General features: G+C 45.3%; 1 protein-coding gene across 1 annotated transcript in view; it reads right to left on the reverse strand.

Annotated features, from left to right (window-relative positions):
* TMEM132A (transmembrane protein 132A) overlaps nucleotides 1-10,397 on the reverse strand; it is a 43,778-nt gene extending 33,381 nt beyond the window's left edge. Inside the window, exons 1-2 of the mRNA XM_075841866.1 lie at nucleotides 10,086-10,397; nucleotides 738-955 (exon numbers count right to left, since the gene is read on the reverse strand). Coding sequence (XP_075697981.1) covers nucleotides 738-955; nucleotides 10,086-10,131 — 264 coding nt within the window. The 5' untranslated portion in view covers nucleotides 10,132-10,397. The remainder of the gene's footprint in view (nucleotides 1-737; nucleotides 956-10,085) is intronic.
* Nucleotides 10,398-21,408: the final 11,011 nt, after the last annotated feature.

The following is a 21,408-nucleotide window of genomic DNA, read 5'->3' on the forward strand; positions in this document are numbered from 1 at the left end:
CATATCGTCAGTGGAAAAAGAGTCATATCTTCAGTGGAAAAAGTGTCATATCTTCAGTGGAAAAAGTGTCATATCGTCAGTGGAAAAAGAGTCATATCTTCAGTGGAAAAAGTGTCATATCTTCAGTGGAAAAAGTGTCATATCTTCAGTGGAAAAAGAGTCATATCTTCAGTGGAAAAAGAGTCATATCTTCATTCCTCAAGCCCTTCCGAGTTAACCCCGCCTCCCTACTTTTGATTGACAGCTTCTCGTCTCCTCACAGCACAAAAGAATATTCGCGCTTGCACATCGACAATGGGACATCATAGCGGCACATGCGCAGTAACTCGATTTGAGGCCGGGACGAAGCAGGGAATGGTGTCAGACCATACATGAACGAGCGCATGCGCGCTCAGACGAGATTTCGGTATTCAAGACGGGCCAGTTTTCTGTGGGCGGGCATAAGAAGAGGAATGAAGGAGACTGACGGATTATTACCATAAAAGGCGCAAAACGTTTGCAGACCGTTATTTACAGACGGAGGAAGAGTTTAGGCGAGGGGATAACGGCAATGAACTTTTAACAGCAGCGGCCAGAGGGGGCAGTAGAGTTCAATAGGTGAAATGCTGACGACGTGTTCCCTTTACTTACTAATGTTCTGTCGTTAGGCCTAATGCCATATATTTAAGTATTATAACCTATGACAGGTCTTGTATTTTCACGTTTTCCCTAGAACACTGATCGTATAAGTAACTTACCTCTTGGCTTTGTATGTGCTGTAGAGAGGCTCTTACATGTGGCTCACGGGCCCCCAGACGTGGAATAAAAAAAGTTTCGCTGTGTGACTGTGCCAAAGAACCTTGAGGCAATTTTGAATCCTCACCAGATACGGCTTTCTGTAAACGGAAGTATTGTGGAACATCTTTTACCTCTAGAGTTACTGGTAGTATTGGTGTATTCAGAGAATGGCTAGCAGCTGCAAAGACACAAAAAAAAATCTAAAGTTATATATACATAATTTAACAAGAAGTATAAGTGGTGATATTTTGATTCAACAATTAGGCAAAACTCTATAAATACAAATTTGCCTAAAACTATCACTTTGGAAGCATTGTAAATAATTGTATTTTGTTATACTGGACAAAAACTGGGCACACACATAAGCTCATTTGGCCAACAATCTTATATGAATGGGTGCTCTAAACTCTACCCCGATGGGACGTGACCGGGAAAGAGGGATTTGCTCAAGGAAACTCAATCGTGGCTGCAACACACTTTTATTAATAAGAAAAGCTCTAGGGCATTTACATTTAAGGCCCCCTTCACATCGCATTTCGGCCTTTTGTCGGAGACGTACGTTGGGAATCCCCCGACGGAAAACCAAAACGCATCCCACAGTATGGAATATATCACCCAGGGACTGGCCCTGGGGAAACGCCTGAAGTCACTGTCCATATATGGACAGTGATGTCAAGAGCTTTCAAATGCCGGAGTCCGCGGCCAGAGCATCGGCAATGCCAGCCCGACGGAGGCCAAAATCCCCAGGTCTTTTTCAGTACCAGTTTTATTCAGTGTTTTACTATCTAATGCATAATTATACAATTTGTTTCCCATGCCTAAGTGCATAACCTTACATTTATCCTTATTAATTTTCTCTTGGCATATCTCTGCCGAGACCTCCAGCTTCCCCAAATCCCTCTGTAGTATTACATTATCCTCCTCTGTAGTATTACATTCTCCTCTTCTGTGTTGATTACTTTGCAGAGCTTAGTATCATCTGCAAATACTGAAATTATACTCTGTAAACCCTCTACAAGGTCATTAATAAACATATTAACCCTTTCCCGTCGCTGATCTGTAGATTTACGTTGGGAAAGGGTATTTAAATATGGCACCGGCTTCGGAGCGTGCGCCATAGCTGTCGGGTCTCTGCTGTGTTACACAGCAGGGAACCAGCGGCAATGCTTGCGATCAGAAAAATTTAACGCAAGCATTTAACATTTAACCCCTCAGATGAAGAGGTCAGATGTGACCACCGGTATCTTTGGGGTTTGTACTGCCCCTTTCACTTCAGGGCCGGTTGCTGGCTCCTGCGCGGTGAGATTGCGGGAGTCGGTCTATTCCTCTAGCAGCTGGGAGCCTTGTGAACGCTCCCAGCCTGCGGCAGGTCTCAATAGCAATGCACTGATTTTGACATAGACTGCAATACTGTGATACTGCAGTCTATGGCATAAGCGATCTAATGATCGCAGGTTCAAGCCCCCAAGGGGGGCTAAATAGTAGATACACATTTTTTTTTTAAGAATTCCCCTTTCCCTAGATCACATGTAAATAGAATTTTAAAAAAAACACTGGAGGAATTGCATTTTTTGGTCACCTTGCCTAAAAAAAATAATTGAATAATAAGTAACTTAAAATAATACGAATAGAAACTAAAGATCGTCCGTCATGCAAAAAAAAACAAAAAAAACAAGCCCTGACCGCTCCGTCAAAAGAAAACAAAAAAGAAGTTCCCGCCGATTTACCGACGCTTAGTGTGCAATGTTTTGCTCACAGCGAAGTTACTGATAGCGAAGGCCTGGAAGTCTCCAATATCACCCACACAAGAGGAGGTAGTAGCTAGGGTGTCAACGCATTGTGTATATGAACGCATTTTTTATCTAAGACAACAGAGATATGCTTCTTATATCGCCTTTTGGAATCCCTGGATAATATATCATAAAGTGGAGACGGAGATAACACAGATTTCAGCAATTTCCCTCCCCTCCTAACCTTCCCCCCTGAACCTCCCCTTGTTTCTGGTTCTCTGTTAAAAGTTATGCGTGCAAGATGGACTACTTTGAAGCATTGATGTATACTTGTATATGAAGCACTTTATGTAACATATGTTGTTTATTTGAAAATTACATAAAAAAATTGATGAAAAAAAAAAAAGAAAACAAAAAAGTGCCAGCAATGCTGTTTTTTGGTCTCCTTGCCTCCCCAAAAAATTTAACAAAAAAAAAGTGATTTAAAAATCGCATGTAGTCCAAAAAATGACCAATAAAAACTACACCTCATCACGCAAAAACAAACCCTCGAACATCTCCATCAATGGAAAAATAGTTATGACTATAGAAACAAAATGACGCCCATGACTAAGGCCCCATGCACACGACAGCAAAAAACCTCCGTTTTTGCGGACCGCAGTTGCGGTCCGCAAAAACGGAGCCATTCACCTTCATTGAACACTGACACCTTTCCGTAGCACTACGGAAGGGTGTCAGTGCCGTGGAAATGTTCCGGGAATTATGGAACATGTCCGTTCTTTCACATTTTGCGGGCCGTGCTCCCATACTTTGTATGGGAGCACGGCCCGAAAATGCGGCTGTCAGTCAGTGGCCGGTCGTGCACGCAAACGCGGGCCGCGATTGCGGGCACGGTCGTGTGCATGGGGCCTAAGGCCCCATGCACACGAACGTGAAAACGCCCGTAATTACGGGCCCATAGACTTCTATTGGCCACGGGTACCTTCCCATTTGCTTACGGGAAGGTGCCCGTGCTGTTGAAAAATATAGAACATGTCCTATTTTTTTATTTTATGGGCCGTGCTACTATACTTTATAATGGGAGCACGCGGCCGGCCATGCCCATAATTACGCGTCGTAATTATGGGCACGGTCGTGTGCATTTGGCCTAAGGCCCCATGCACACGACAGTATTTTCATAAATCCCGAAATACCGTCAGTAAATACTGATCAGTAGTCTTCCGTATTTCATCAGTATATACGCAAGGGTGTCCATAAATACGATCCGTATTGCATCAGATATACGGGTCTGTGAAAAAAATCGGGAGGATGCAAATGAGGTCATCAGCATGTTGTATAGCAACGCTTCCATAAATACGGACGGTATACGGATGCACATCCGTATTTACGGAAGCGCCCATAGACTTCTATGGAAGAGTCCGTGCTGTCATTACGGACAAGAATAGGACAGGTTCTATAATTTTTTCAGCACGAACCCCCATCAGTAAAAATGCTGAGAGGTGTCCGTGGCCAATAGAAATTAATGGGTCCGTAATAACTGATGAAAAATACGGTCGTGTGCATGGGGCCTAATTTGTAGGCCCAGTAGTTTTTCCCCAAAAACACCACGTCATCATTTGTTAGACCCCCCACAACTGCACCTTGTGGATGCAGCCGAGATGAGGACATTTTAGGACTTGGACTGAATATGAGGCAAGTGAAGAAGTCAAAGATTAGGCAATACCGGAGAGTGGATATTTTGTACAATATCTTGAAATTTACGATATGGATATGTCCCACGGTATAAAAAGCTGGCAGTGCACATGGTACAGATGGCATTGTATAATGATCACATGCTATCACAATGTGCAGGCCAGATGGGATTCCTTCAGTCGTAAGAGGTAATTATCAAAGGCCCTAATATTTGGGAAGAAGGAAGAAGAGGGCACAAGCATATCTTCCCAAAACTTCATCTCTGATGGACATTGCCCACACTGCAAACAACGGAAGGACACAAAAAAGGGGCAGAGTTTATCAGTGTGACACCTGCCCCAAAAATCCTAGCCTGGTCTGATGTACTCGCAAAGCTTCCGTATGCCCCCAGATAATAAACTAAAATACCAGTAAAACCCCATACAATATTACTACCAAGCAAAATCCATGTTTCAAAAGCCAAATGGCGATCCATCTGAGCCTGGCAGTGTGCCCAAACAGAACTTTATAAGCACATATGGGGTATTACTGTATTCTAGAGGACCCGCCTAACAAGTTATGGGGCGTGTGTCTCCAGTGGCTCAAGCAGGGCACAACATATTGGGCGTTAAAACGGCATATATGTGGAAAAATGTCAATTTTTAATCTGCAACATCCATTGAGAACTGATTTCTGGAAGGCACCTGTGAGGTCAAATTGCTCACTACACCGCTAGAGGAATTTTTTAAGGGGTGCAGTTTTTAAAATGGGGTCTTCTTTGGGGTTACTTTTAGTATTTCAACGCAGAACTATTACAATTGTGGACCAATTCTGTGTAAATTACCCAATTAGGCCTCAAATGCACATGATACTCCTTCACTGCTAAACCCGTTGTATGTCCAGGCAAAAGATTAGGGCAACATGTAGGGAGTTTTTAAAATGACAAAAAACACAGCATAATAATTACAGAGCGGTTTTTTCACAGCAGCACAACATATTGGACACTGGAATGGCATATTTATTGAAAAATTGCAATTCTCTCTCTTCAACATTCATTGTGCTCTATTTTTTACAAAACACCTGCAGGGTTGAACTACTCACTACACCTATAGATGAATTCCTCGAGTGAGTCGTTTTCAAAATGGGGTCACTTCTCGGGGGTTTCCACTGTATTGGTACCTTAGCACAATGCAACACAGTGCCCAAAAAAACAATCCTGTAAAATCTGCACTCCAAAAACCACGTTGCGCTCCTTCCCTTTAGAGCCTTGCCGTGCGTACAAACACCAGTTTATGACGACATATAGAGCTTAGGTCCCATACACACGACCGTGCCCGTATTCAGGGTCCGCACCTGCGCTGTGTTTTCGTTGCTTTTCTGTTGCAGGTTTTCCCCTTTGGTGATGTAAAGCACGCAAATATTCAAGCATTGCGGATGAAAAAAGTCAAATCTCAAAACGTACCCAAAACCCTGTGCTCCTGCATCCAGCCCGGGCTCCAGGAATTACGTTGTCTCTCATGTGACTGCTGCAGCCAATCACAGGCTGCAGGGGGTCACATGGGATGAAACGTCATCCATGGTGGCCGGTCTTCAGTGGGACTCGTCACCATGGTTACAGCCGGGGTAAGTATGAAAGTTTTTTTTTCTAGTGCTGCTTTACGCAGTGGAAATTACACCTGAAAAATTGCACCACCACGTGGTGCGGTTTTTCAAACAAATTTGGCTGCAGGATCGGCAGCTGAAGTCCATTGCACTTGCAGTAAACAAGGACCGCACGATTTTGCCGGGTCTTACAGTCATGCGGCCATAGGTCATCGAATGCAGTTTTGGCCGCCACCACATGGGACTATGCCCTTCAGCTTGCAGAACCCATCACTTTATGGAGATTTCATGCCAGATTATATGCCTTTTGATCCCTTAAAGACGCTGCCTTGTTTTGGCTTTAAGGACGGAGTGATTTTTTTCGTCTCCGCATTCCGAAAGCCATAACTTTTTTTGCTGACATAGCTGTATGAGGGCTTATTGGTTTTTGCAGGACTAGTTTTATTTTTAAATAGCAGCATTTTGGGGTACATATAATGTTTTGATTTTTTTTTTTGGAGGGGGAGGAAATAAAACAGCAATCCTTCCATTGTACTTGGGATTTGCTTTTACAGTGTTCACTGTGCAGTATAAATAAAATGAAACCGTAACTTTATGAATTTTTACTACTTTAGTACAATAAAATAAAATCATTTGTTTTTGTGTCCACATTCCAAGAGACAGAACATCGACGTCAACGCAGAAAAAAACAGCAATTCTAGCAATGGAATAAATAACATGATAGTCTATATAGTACGGATCATTATGTACAAAGCCATAACAATTTTGTATTGTTTTATATTTTTACCAAAATAAAGCGTTTTATAAAAGGGAAAAAAGGGTCATGTTTTTTTTTGGGTTTTTTGGAACATTTTTAAAAAAAAATTTTTTATTAGTCTCACGTTTAGATAATACACTAGTTGTGCAGTGTATTATGCCTGTCAGAAATGTGACAGACAGCCTATTAGGCTGTGCCTCTGGCAGGTCCCAATAGATTCAAATCCATGGAAGACTTGGGGGGGGGGGGGGATTTGTTTATGCGCCCGGCTGCCATGGCAACCCATCGGCACCTCACGATCGCATGGCGGGGCACCAATGGGCTTACAGAGGGAGCTCCCTCGCTCTGTAAAACCTACGTGAAAGGAGCAAACTTGCCCCGATCAACGAGCGGTCTTGTTGATCCGCGCTCGTTTACATGCCCCACGTCGGGCCGTATATAACGTTTTTTCCCTGCACAACGGCGCTCCTGATCACCAGCTCCATTCACTTGTGATATACCATTAGTGTCTGTGATGAGCAGGACTCATTTTTTTTAATGAAAATAATTCTTGAAAGGGCTTCTAAGTTTTGGTGACATTATATATAAAAGTAAAACAATGAATGGAGCGGCGGTCGAGCGGCGAGGAGGACAATGAATGGAGCGGCGGACGAGCAGGACAATGAATGGAGCGGCGGTCGAGCAGCGAGGAGGACAATGAATGGAGCGGCGGACGAGCAGGACAATGAATGGAGCGGCAGACGAGCAGGACAATGAATGGAGCGGCGGACGAGCAGCGAGGAGGACAATGAATGGAGCGGCGGACGAGCAGGACAATGAATGGAGCGGCAGACGAGCAGGACAATGAATGGAGCGGCGGTCGAGCAGCGAGGAGGACAATGAATGGAGCGGCGGACGAGCAGGACAATGAATGGAGCGGCGGTCGAGCAGCGAGGAGGACAATGAATGGAGCGGCGGTCGAGCAGCGAGGAGGACAATGAATGGAGCGGCGGTCGAGCAGCGAGGAGGACAATGAATGGAGCGGCGGTCGAGCAGCGAGGAGGACAATGAATGGAGCGGCGGTCGAGCAGCGAGGAGGACAATGAATGGAGCGGCGGTCGAGCAGCGAGGAGGACAATGAATGGAGCGGCGGTCGAGCAGCGAGGAGGACAATGAATGGAGCGGCGGTCGAGCAGCGAGGAGGACAATGAATGGAGCGGCGGTCGAGCAGCGAGGAGGACAATGAATGGAGCGGCGGTCGAGCAGCGAGGAGGACAATGAATGGAGCGGCGGTCGAGCAGCGAGGAGGACAATGAATGGAGCGGCGGTCGAGCAGCGAGGAGGACAATGAATGGAGCGGCGGTCGAGCAGCGAGGAGGACAATGAATGGAGCGGCGGTCGAGCAGCGAGGAGGACAATGAATGGAGCGGCGGTCGAGCAGCGAGGAGGACAATGAATGGAGCGGCGGTCGAGCAGCGAGGAGGACAATGAATGGAGCGGCGGTCGAGCAGGGAGGAGGACATTGAATGGTCGAGAAAGCACGATGTTGCTCCATTCAAAGTTTATGGGAATGATGGAAACAGTCGAGTACAGTTTCCATCATTCTCATAGATATTGAATAAAGCAGCGGGCCCATGATCGACCGCCGCGCCGTTCAAGCTCCTTCTCACTTTGAGAGGTGCAGTGAGGAAGATCGGAGGGTTCGGGACCCCCATTCTCACGATTGGTGGGGGTCCAAGTGGATAGATGAGAATTTAGGATTTTGGGAAAAACCCCTTGCAAGGATTGAGGCTCGCATAGAAAGATCGACTGTCAGTTCACACATATTCAGAGTCCGAGTTCGAGTCACGTGACCCAACAATGGCCAGAGCGAAAAATTAACAATAACATAACAGTATTAGGCCCCCTGCACACGGCCATAGCATTTGTGGGCCGTGCTCCCATTATAGAGTAAAATAAATAATAGGACATACCCTATTTTTTGCGGATAATTTCTATGGCTCGGACACCTTCCCGTAAACAGACTGGAAGGTGTCCGTGGGCAATAGAAAAGAATGGATCTGTACCTTGATCTGCAAATCCAAGGCCGTAATTGTGGATCAAAACAGAAGGGAGCAGGTCGAAAGATTTCCTGAGCGCTTCTTTAAAGGGGTTGTTTAATGAAGACCAGCCCTGTCCATGTGGCTTATTAGGAGAATATGGACATCATAGAGGGGGGTCCTCTACTCGAGACCCTCCTCTATGAGCCAGAATAAGATGTGACTCACTGCTACAGGCCCCTGACAGACATATGCTGCCGTAAAGCTTCAGCCTTGGAAAAACCTATATATGGACCAGTAGACAGGGTAGATGGATAGGTATAGGCAGGACAGGTATAGACAGGTCAGGTAGATAGGTATAGACAGGACAGGTTAGAGGGATAGGTATAGGTAGGGCAGGTTAGACGTATAGGTATAGGCAGGCCAGGTATAGACAGGTCAGGTAGATAGGTATAGACAGGACAGGTTAGAGGTATAGGTATAGGCAGGGCAGGTTAGAGGTATAGGTATAGGCAGGACAGGTATAGACAGGTCAGGTAGATAGGTATAGACAGGACAGGTTAGAGGTATAGGTATAGGCAGGGCAGGTTAGACGTATAGGTATAGGCAGGGCAGGTATAGACAGGTCAGGTAGATAGGTATAGACAGGACAGGTTAGAGGGATAGGTATAGGCAGGGCAGGTTAGACGTATAGGTATAGGCAGGGCAGGTTAGACGTATAGGTATAGGCAGGGCAGGTATAGACAGGTCAGGTAGATAGGTATAGACAGGACAGGTTAGAGGGATAGGTATAGACAGGACAGGTTAGAGGGATAGGTATAGGCAGGGCAGGTTAGAGGTATAGGTATAGGCAGGGCCGGGTAGAGGGATAGGTATAGGCAGGGCCGGGTAGAGGGATAGGTATAGGAAGGGCCGGGTAGAGGGATAGGCATAGGCAGGACCGGGTAGAGGGATAGGCATAGGCAGGACAGGGTAGAGGGATAGGCATAGGCAGGACCGGGTAGAGGGATAGGTATAGGCAGGACCGGGTAGAGCCGGGATAGGTATAGGCAGGACCGGGTAGAGCCGGGATAGGTATAGGCAGGACCGGGTAGAGCCGGGATAGGTATAGGCAGGACCGGGTAGAGCCGAGATAGGTATAGGCAGGACCGGGTAGAGCCGGGATAGGTATAGGCAGGACCGGGTAGAGCCGGGATAGGTATAGGCAGGACCGGGTAGAGCCGGGATAGGTATAGGCAGGACCGGGTAGAGCCGGGATAGGTATAGGCAGGACCGGGTAGAGCCGGGATAGGTATAGGCAGGACCGGTAGATTTGTTTACAGCCTAGATTAGAAAAAATAGACAGACATCCTAGATAGAATAGACAGACAGCCTAGAGAGACAGACAGCCTAGAGAGACCGGATAGATTACATGTAACCTGTGAATTCCCAGCAGCAGCTGCTTAGAAGCCGCATATCCTGTCATTCCGGTATGTCCACTGTACACATGACGCTTCACGGAGCCACAGACAGAAGACATTGCCCCAGTACCTTGTGCCAAGCTCAGGATGCCCAGGACCAGGGGGACAACATCCATGTTCTTATCAGAGCGGTCACCTGGCAGCAGAGAAGTCCGTGTATCAGGGGGTCTCAGCCATGACGCCCCTTATTGACAACCTCTGTGAAAAACGTGCCTGGATTTTTAGGGCGTGTGAATATTCGGGTGTGACCGCGCGCCGCACACAGAGGAAGAAATGCCGGCAGCTCCACCGGCGCCGAGGAGGGTGGACGGCCCGAGGACGAGGCAGCAGCAGGCGCTCAGTGGATCCGTGCGAGAGCGGAATCTCTACCCTCAGATGCCCGACATCATACAAAGACAGCGAGACAAAAGAGGGCGGGAACAGCGAGGGAAGGAGGGAGAGGAAGGGTCCTGCGGCCACCCCACCCCGTGCTCAGCACAATGCAAAGATACACGACCACCCGATGCGTATTCCCTGGTGCCGTATTCAATTTATTTTTGATGTACCTTAATCTGCAACGTAGGGCTGAGTTCACACGTTGCGGCCAAAATGATTGCAAACAAGATGTGAAACCTAGCCAGGGCTCGCACAATCTACCCTCCCCACACAAAAAACAATGCCTGGCTACGTTCACACACTGCAGATTTTCTGACAGGATTTTCTGTGCAGAAATTCAGCAGCGTATAAGGGTCCGTTCACATGGCGGATTTGCCTGGCAGGCACCGCCGCGGAATTATTCTTGCCGTAAGCAGGAAGATTCCTCCCATTCACTTCAATGGGAGGTTCAGGGCGGAATCCTCCCAAAGTTCGGGCAGAAGCGTTCAACGAATGGGAGGCGGAATCCTCCTAAAAAATGCTGCTGTGTGAGCATACCCTTAGGCCCTGTTCACACAGTTTTTTTGTTGGCAGAAAAATCTGGCTCAAAATTCCGTCTGGAATTTGGAAGCTGATTTTGACCCGCCTGCACGCCATTTGCCGTGTTTTTCAGCCACAGCCATTGAGTGCCGCGGGCAAAAAACGCTTTCTATCAATGGGAGGTCAGAGACGGAAACGCCCGAAGAAAGGGCATGTCTCTTTTTCCCGTAAGTGTTTTTTTCCACTCGCAGGAAAGAAAAGAAAACCCGCCTCCCATTGATTTCGGCCGCGGTTTCCGCATCAAAAAACGTGCCAAACGTACTGTATTACGCTGCGTATTTTTCATCCTCAATTCCGAACGAAAAATACGCAGCACTTTCGTTACATGTGAACAAGCCCTTACAGAAACAGTAACGTGGATGAGATTTGAACAAATCTTATCCGCCCCTGCGTAAAAAATACGCACAAAAGAAGTGCGGAAATTGAACGGTGGTGCGGAGTCTCAATCTGCAGCGTCAAATTCTCTTGTGAAAACGCTGATGAATTTCCATGCAAAAAATTTGGTTAGAAATTCCACAGCGTTTGCAAAGTGGATACAAATTTTTGCAAATCTGGGTTACACAAAAAAAAAAAAAAATTAGAAATTAGACCGCCTAATACTGAACATTTTCCCTGGTCTTTACACGATTATGCCAGGCAGCGCTGCTCTAATTTACTCCTACAAATCTCTCGTGGGGTTTGTTCACACATGGCGGATACGCTTCGTAACCAAATTGTGGTGGAGTTTTTGGGCCGGAATGTCCACTGCAGAAAAAAAACATACCCATAGCCTTGGCTAAAAAAAAAAATCATGCTTTTGCCACTCCCTAGGGCCCCATATGCACACGACCGTGCCCGTAATCATGGTCCGTGAATACGGGCATGGCCGTCCACATTTGCAGACTGTGCTCCCATTATAAAGTATGGGAGCACGGTCCGTAAAATAAAACAATTCCTTTTTTTTACAGAAGGTTTCTATGGCACGGACACCTTCCCATAAATATATACGGGAAGGTGTGAGTCGTCCATAGAAATGAATGGGTCCGTAATTACGGACAAGATCTACAATCTACGGGGCCTAGGGCCAGGTTCAGACACAGTTTTGATGCAGTTATTTAAGCCAGACACAGGAGTGGACACTAAAGAAAAAAAAAGATGTGTCAGTCTTTTCTTTATACCTTTCCTTCCTTTCAGATCAACTTCTGGCTTTAGCTCAAATAACCGAGCCAAAAACGGCATCAAAACGGTGTGTGATCCCGGCCTAAATATGTAAGCCACGCCGTCAACACGGGAAGGAACATAAAGGGGAACACGGCAGGGGCGTTGCTATGGTCTTAAAAGAATCAGGGGCATAAGTCCCAAGATATATGTTCAGGGCCGCCGTCAGGGAAGTACTGCGTATAGGGCCTGGCCATGAAAATTAAAAAAAAATAAAAAGGGACCTGGCTGCCGCCATCAAAAATGTTCCCAGCGGTATTTACTTCAGAGAAAGGAACGGGCCCCATTATATTGCAGACTCGTTCTCTTCTCCAAACTATCGCTGAGGCCCTGCTATCCAAGGTCCTGACCTGGGAGTGGTATAGCTGGGCTTTGAATCATTTTTTTTTGGGGGGGGGCCCGGTCTTGGGTGTAAATTAACTCAGTGGTTTGGTTGTCGGCCTGAATTAATTTGGCATGTCTGGTCCGGGGTCCGTATTAATTTAGGAGTCTGGTCTGGGGTCTGTTTTGATTTAGGGGTCTGTCTGGGGCCTATTTTTTGTTAGGGGTCTGGTCTGGGGTCTGTATAAATTTAGGGGGTCTAGTCGGGGTCTGATTTAATTTTGTCATCTGGTGTCCATGCAGGTGACGTGTGGCAGAAGGTGGAGACTTGGTCTTTTGTTACTATACGATAACAGGAAGCTGTTGTGGCCATCCGGGGGCAAATTTCGCATTTCTGGGGCCCAAAATAAAAGTTATGTCTGGGGGCCCTAATCAAAGATACCTATAGAGACTGCCACACACAGTCACCCCTGTAGAAAGTACCACACACAGTGCCTCCTGTAGAGAGTGACACAGACAATGCCCCCTGTAGAGAGTGCCACAGACAATGCCCCCTGTAGAGAGTGCAACAGTGTCCCCTGTAGTTAGCGCCCCCATAAAGTTAGAGTTTCCCCCAAATAACTAATAAAACGTACTCACCTAGCCCTATTCCCACAATGAACGGATCTGTTGCGTTAGGCCTATGAGACCCCTTGCGTAGGCCGACGCAATGCAGTGACATCATCGTTCTGGCCTGCGCAGGGATCCTTCCACAACATCTCTAAGGCCCCATGCACACGAACGTATTTTTTCCTGTCCGTAAATACTGGCGTAAATATGGGTCCTTTGTCACACGTATTCGACCAGTATTTACGGACCCGTGCCCGTAAATATGGGTCCGGTGTTACCAGTATTTCACCCGTATTTACGGATCCGTTTTCTCTGCACTAATCGGCAGCCCCTTCTCTCTATCCGTTCTGAATAGAGAGAAGGGGCAGCACTTTTAGGCAGAGTTTCTGCAGCGATTGAAAGTAAAAGAAGTTCATGCGTACCCTGGCCGTTGTCTTGGTGACGCGTCCCTCTTTTGACATCCAGTCCGACCTCCCTGGATGACACGGCAGTCCATGTGACCGCTGCGGCCTGTGATTGGCTGCAGCGGTCACATGGGCTGAAACGTCATCCCAGGAGGCCGGACTGGAGGAAGAAGCAGGGAGTTCTGGGTAAGTTAACTTTTAATACTATTCCAGCGGTAGTCACGGTCCTGGATGCTGAAAGGGTTTCTGCCGATCAGTTAACTCTTTCAGCACCCTGGACAGTGACTATCCCCTGACGACCTGTTCTATATTTTTCAACGGCACGGGCACCTTCCCGTAAGCAAACGGGAAGGTACCCATGTCCAATATGAAGTCTATGGGCCCGTAATTACGGGCGTTTTTACGTTCGTGTGCATGAGGCCTTAGGCTGCAGGCTGAACGTAGCCTAGTGAATAGTGAAGCAGGGAGATGTCAGCCATAGTATTCAATTGCATCTGCGTCCCGATGACGCTCAACTGCCGGTGCCGACGACACCACTGGAACACGGAGACACATAATTACACAGTCAGGGACAGGAGTACACGAGCACTATACAAAAACTATTATAACCAACTCTATAGCCATACAGTGACCATATAGTGGTCAGATACAAGTTTTACACAGGCGATCTGCAAAGCATAACCATTCGTATTTGCAATATCTGCTCTTTTTCCCCCTCACCCTTTTCTTGGGGGGCTAGGGGCGCTATTTACATAAGCATTTGCTCTATTTCTCCTTTCCCTCTTTTCCTTTTCTTTATAGACTTTTTGTAAAGAGCTTTGAGGTCTTGGTCTTGTTGCAACTGGAACACTGGTTTAACTCCCCTAATTTACTAGAAATCTGTCCATGGTTGGTGTATAATGTTGGGGATACGGCTGTTCCAAACCAAGAAGATGGGGTGTAGACATGGGGCATATTTATTTTTTATATTTATTAAAACCATTGGTGTGGTTGGGGGTCTGGACAATGTTAGAATAAAGGAGCTTGTTGGGATGGTTACTGGGGAGCTATTTAGAGTGGGGAGGTTGGGGGGTTATACCACGGCAGGGGAGGAGCTTTTTTGTTTTTTTTTACCCTTGCAGGCAACCCTCCAGGATAGAAAATGATTGATATGTCCTTCAACGCCTCAAAAGGATGTAAATTACGTTGCCCACACCAACAAAAATACGCCTTCCGCGTCTGATGGTGCACCTTCGCAGACTGAAATTTCCTGGCCTTCAAAATTATCTGAATGTCCAGTTCAGGAAAAACTACGGAATCTCAAAACCACGGCTTCAACAGCCACGCCGTTAAACGAAGCTGAAGTTCTTCCATTTTCTGATATGAGGCGCGAGGTGTGATGAATTTTGAATGTCCCCAACATTAATAGTAATTAACCCCATCATGTTTCTCAGTCATAATTGACAACATTGGGTTAATGTGTGAGGTACATGATGGGGTTAATTACTATTAATGTGAGGCACATGGAGGTTCAAAATTCATCACACCTCGCGCCTCATGTTAACAACTGAAAGTTGTTTGGTCTTTTTTTACAGCGCACACATCATAAATTATACAAAAAATTTGTTGTGCAGGTTATTACGGCCGCGTCAATACTGAATGTGTATATTTTATGTATTGAGACTTATGTTTATTGTAAAAAATGTATGTGTATTTTTTTTTAATTTAACTACTTTGTTTTTACTTTATTTTTAAACTTTAATGTACTGGCATATATCTATATACTGATAGTACACAGGCAGTTGTTAGGACAGACCTCAGTAGGCCCTAACATGAAAACTGGTAAGACGGCCTCGGGGTCATTCAATGGACCCTGGCTGTCTGCCCATATATGGTATGTCCCTCAATTGCGTCACAGGGATTCTGTGACGCGATCCAAGGGGCATCCCCCTTCTCATTTTCCCCTTGAATGCTGCGGTCAGCTTTGATCGCAGCGTTCAAGGGAATAACGGTGGCGATGTGAGGTTTCTCTCATCTCCACTATTAGAGCTGGGCTGCGGCTGTGTAATACAGTCATTGCCCCGCTCCTGACCATAAGTGTGCGCACGGTCAGCATGAGGAAATGCGGCCGGCGCTGCACTAATGAGTGGCAGGCACTGAAGACAGAACATGGGGGTGTTTTGCAGTGCGCCCGCCTTGTTCAGTCTTCAGTGCCGCCGCTCATTAGTGCAGCGCTGGTCGCATCACCTCATGCTGACACCGCACACTTGTCAGGACTCAGGATCGGGGCAATGTCTGTATCACACATTACACAGCCCCGCTCTCATACACTCATGTATTTCGATACTAAGCTGTGCGGCCGCACAGCTTAGTATCGAAATACATGAAATAAAGGTATCGAACCGTTTGATGGGGCACGGTATCGAAACAGTATTGAAGTTTCGATGCATCGCGCATCCCTACTCCTGGGGCATGCGCAATAAACCTGCAACACCACCAGAACTAATTATACTAATCCATCATCCTGTATTTTTTTAATCTTTAGATTTTTATTTCAATTTTTCAAAAAAGACATAAGATAACATAGAAACAAGATATTAGAAATGTATAGCATACATTAATACAGGAGGACAGCAATGAACACAAATCACTGACCAACAAAAGAAATAAAACAAATAATCCAGGAAGGAAGGAATCAGGAGGGGGAAAGGACTAGGAGAGAGAGGAAAAGAGGTCCATGGTTATAAATCTCATATACATCATTCGCTAAAGTGTTGGGTCCAGGGTTCCCAAAAAGCAACAAATGAGGAATATCTGTTCTGTCTCAGGTAAAAAAGTCGTTCATATATGTAATGAGCTGACACCATGTTTATCATCTCATTACAAGTAGGGGACGCAGAGGATTTCCAAGCTTTCGGCAAAAGTCTACATTCTACGTGTATCTCCTCCACACCCGACGACAGCCGTGCCAGGGCAGGATTTTTTTTAGATATTGAGAACCCTGTAATATTTGTAATAAGGCAGAAGATCTTGTGCCAGAAAGTGTTTAATAAGGGGCAACCCCAGAAAATATGGTATATGGTACCTATTTGACCACAAAGACGCCAGCAGAGGTCAGACGAATGGGGCTATATTCTGGCCAATTTAGAAGGTGTGTAGTACCAGCGCATTAATACTTTGTGGAATACTACCCGGAGGTTTGAACATAGGGAGGACTTGGTCCATCGAAGTGCTCTGGTCCGGGGTGTAAGTTTTACGAAGATCTCTTTCCCAGTTCAGAAAGCCCGCTTGATAATCTCCATGTCCCCATTCAGGAGATCATATTTTTCTGGTGTGATTTAGATCTCCTTTATTAGGATCAGAGTAGTGATTACAAATTCCGGTAAATGAATTACAGTAGTAGGGAAAGATGCTTAACATGTCTTCATCTTGAAGGATTGACAGGATAGGCATAAGATTAAAGTTTAGGGAGTCTGGGAGTTTAGGTTTTTACTTGTAAAATATAGAAAAAACTATATATATATTTGGTATCGCCGTAATCGTATTGACCCACAGAATAAAGTTAACATGTTGTTTTAATTGTACAGTGAATTCCGTAAAAACGGCACGCAAAAAGCCATGGCGGAATAGCTGTTTTTTTCATTTTCTAGCCCACAAATAATTTTTTTCCCGTTTCCTAGTACATTATATGGCAAAATAAATAGTGCTACGAAAAACTACAACTCGTCCCACAAAAATCAAGCCCTCAACCATATCGACGGAAAAATAAAGACGTTATGGCTTTTGGAAGATGGGGAGGAAAAAAGAAAATCTGAAAAAGGGCTGCGGCGGGAAGGGGTAAAGGTTTGATCTTATAGATTCTGCTACGGGTTAAATTACCAATGTAAACAAAAGGGGTGAGAGCAGACATCCCTGACGAGTCTCATTGGTAATTTGAAAGGGGGTTGAGAGAGTGTCATTCGTGAGTACTCTAGCTGAAGATGTACAAAGAGCTTGTATAGCCCGTAAAATGTTTCCTGCAAACCCAAACTTACCCAAAGTGGAAAACCCCCAATGTATCCTGTCGAACGCCTTCCATGTGTCCAGGGTAAGGAAGAGAGAAGGCGCCAGACTGGCCATGAGATTAATAATTTGCCTTGTACCATCTGGGGCCTGTCTCCTCTTGGTAAAACGCACCTGGTCGGAGTGTATGATCATTGGAATAATATTTATTAAACGGGAAGCTAGAAGTTAGGCTTAAATTTTAGTGTCACCGTTGAGGAGCAATATGGGTCTGGAGTTGGCAGGAGTGGTGGAAGGTTTGCCTGGCTTGGGGATAGTCATTGTTGTAGCCTGAAGCAGCTCCTGGGGAAGGTCTCCAGAGGTCATAGCAAAGTTGTAGACATTAGTCATATGTGGAGTAAGGATAGGAGCAAAGGCTCTATAATATTCATTGGAGAAACCATCAGGTCCCTGCGCTTTATTGGGTTTAGTCAATCCAATAATTTTGGAGACCTCAAGTTGCGTGATATTCAAAAGAGCCAGTTGTTCAGCACAGAGAGAAGGAAGATGTATGGACCAAAAAAAAACATTTATATCCCGGTCAAGGGGCAGGGGGTGTCAGGCTCATTATTTAAGTTATACAATTTAGAATAATAGGAACTGAACTGATCTGCAATATCTTGAGGGTTAATGAGTTTTGCACCTGTTTCTTGTGAAATTAAAATGTGGAATTTTTCGATCAGCTGTTGATGCTTAAAGGGAAGGGGTCATAAAAATAATTTTTTTATCATATTGCTTTTAGTATGATATGAACATAAATTTTATTTATTTGTGTTCTTGTGTTCTACTTTTTACTTTTTTCTTACTCTTACTTCTCTATGGGGGCTGCCATTTTTTTTTTCATGTCTGTATGTGTCGATTAACGACACATACAGAGATGGAACACGGCAGCTACATCCCCATAGAGAATGCGAACGGGAGCCGTTCCATTCTCTGCAGCGTACGCCGTCTGTGTGGGAACTGCGCATGCGCCGCTCCCACACAGACTCAAACTAAGCTCGTTAGCAGAGCGAAATCCGGCGCCACTTTCACGTAGACTGGAAGCTGCTGCCGGACAGTAAGATGACGGCTTCCGGACATATGTTCAAGGAAGCGAAGACGCAAGGTATAAGAGCGGAGGCGGCAGGAGCAGGTAATTTATGTTCGTGTTATACGGTCTGTTGAGCACTGTATCTAATCCTCCTACACTGTGCAGTCGCTCAGAAAATGGCAGCACACAGTGTAGGAGGATTGACGATTCACCCCCCTCCTCCTGGCACTAGCTAGAATGAGGGGGGGATTGTGTGAAGACACTAGAGTGTCTACCCCAAATTTGCAGCATAAAGCAATGAGGTTGCTTTACCACATTGACCATGCTGCAATTTTGGGAACTGCTCCCTCTAGTGACCAGTACATGGAAATGTTATAAATTAGAATATAATTTATAAGCTTTCCTGACTTGTGAAATTTTTTTACAAATTAAAACAACGTGTAATCACTTAAATAATAATGGTTTAACTAAAAAATAAAAAATAAAAAAAAATAAAAAAATAATTCCACATTCCCTTTAATTCTACTGCTGCTGGCTTTGTTGTAAGTATAGTAGGTCATACGTAAGGAAGTGATCTTTTTATCGTAATCATCTATTAGAAGGGCCTTCATGAGATGATCATGTTGCAACTGCAATTCCAAAGGACACATGTGTGTTAAAAGAGAATCTAAGTCCGATAGTTTCTGCTTTTTATAACGGGCACCCTGTTGTATCATTAAACCCCTAATCACTGCTTTATGGGGATTCCAGAGGGAAAAAGGGTTAACATCTGATGAAATATTTAGTATAAAGTATTCTTTGAAGTGTGCATTTATATCATCTCTGTATTTGGGGAGATTCAGGAGGAATATATTATTACGCCACGAAAAGGATGGGGAGGGAGATGGAAAGGTGAATGGGAACACGATCTGACCAGGTCGTGTGAGCAATCTCAGATGTCTTATCCAGTAAAAACAGATCTATTCTGGAGAAGGTTCGATGTCTAGGGGAGTAAAAGGTAAACCCTCTAGAGGATGAATTTAGACAAATCCTCCTTATGAAGCCAAGAGGAGAGAGTTGGAAGAGATCTACTGTCCTAATTAGTGGTGTCCCAAGTGGAATCCATGATGATATTAAATCTCCGCACATAGTAAGTTTACCTCTAGCAATCTTACGGATTTTGCGCATAGTTTCGTTCAAAAAACAAACTTGTGAAACATTTGGGCCATGTAAGTTAGCTAAAGTAACGTGACAATTATTGAGGAGTCCCACCAGGACAAGAAACCTCCCCATTACATCAGCTACACGATCATGTAATAGAAAAGAGAGAGTCTCTCAGAGCTTTCAACACTCCAGCTTGTTTAACAGCGGTAGCCATGTGGATGGTAGGGAATTTACGATGGGAGAATTTTGGGCAGTTTGCTTGCAAGAAACCCATTTCTCTCAATCCAAGAATGTCGGTATTGGAGGATAACCCATCTCCTCACACAGAAGCTCTTTTAGATGGGGAATTTAATCCCTTTGAATTCAAGGTTATTTTGAGCCCCATAGCAAAGAGGATGTAGAAGCTTTTTCACACCAAAGGACCCTTGGAGAATCAAAATTACATATGTATATAGCAGGGGGGGGGGGGGGAGAGAATTGGGGAGGGTAAAAGTGAACACACAACAAGATATACAATTCAGTAACAAGAGCAACAAAAGTAACTTCAAACAATTTGGTGATCAGCCACTGAGACGTGGGGGAGTTTACCTGAGAACCTTCCAATTAGACCTCTATAATATGAGGATGCGCACATAAAATCAACGATGATTGGATCTTCGAAGCCAGTCTTGTGAATGAGTAGCTTCATAGGAAATCTCCATTTATAAGCTATGTTGCTCTCTCTCAATAGGCGAGTGAGAGGTTCATATTTTTTCCTCGCCTGAATTGTCGCTTGAGATAGTGGAGCATATAAATGAACCTTTTCATAAAGGTGGAATCGTGCAATCACATCTCAGGAGGTAAAGACTTTGGTTTTGGGAGCCCATGCACTCTATTAATAACTAGATCCATAGGTAGAGACGAAGGTATCTGTTACCGTCTGTTTATTTCTTTCCTGCAAAGTTTAACTGACGGTTGAACGGATTCAGAGATACCTCGACGTTATTTCGCCTATTCCCGTCTTCTAAATCAGCCAACTTCGATTTGAGAAAATTCACCTCCGCCTCCAGCGATTGACGAGCATCCACTACATCATTATGAGCCCGAGTCAATTCGCCCATGTGGTTTTCAACATGATCAACCACGTCACCTAGGTCATCTATGGCAGACGACAGTTTGCGGGAGTATCGTGACAGATCATACTGGAAAGAGCTTCTAAGTGCCAGGACCATAGTTTTAATGGTGTTCCGATACATTTTGATCTGTGGACGGAATGTCCTCAATAGGGTCATTTTGAGAGGATATCGGCAGAATTTCCTCTATTGGGCTATGAGACTCCAGCGCAAGCCTAGGTTTTTGTTTTGCAGGGCTCGCTGAAGAGGAAACCTCACCCTGTTGGGCGGGAGCTGGCACCGCCATGATAGTATCTATAGGAGGCAATTCTGCCAAGTCTGATATCGGGGTTTCTCTTTGTGGCATCAATGGGCTGTGTCGGATGTGTACAGTGGATTCTGTATGAGGTAAGGTCTCACCCGATCCAGAAGAGCAAGGCATTATAGCACCGGCATCACTTCTGGAGTAATAGACTGGAAGAGTTGTCTGAAAATGGTGCGTCCACGCCAGGTTGAAGACCTCTTGAAGAGGTCAGTGAGTCACATGGGACCCGACATCAACTACTTCTTGCGGGTCATCATGCTGGTCTCTTCGGGTGGAAAAGAAGTTTATCAGGTAAGATC

This window comes from Rhinoderma darwinii, chromosome 11, assembly GCF_050947455.1.
Source record: "Rhinoderma darwinii isolate aRhiDar2 chromosome 11, aRhiDar2.hap1, whole genome shotgun sequence".
NCBI lineage: Eukaryota > Metazoa > Chordata > Amphibia > Anura > Rhinodermatidae > Rhinoderma > Rhinoderma darwinii.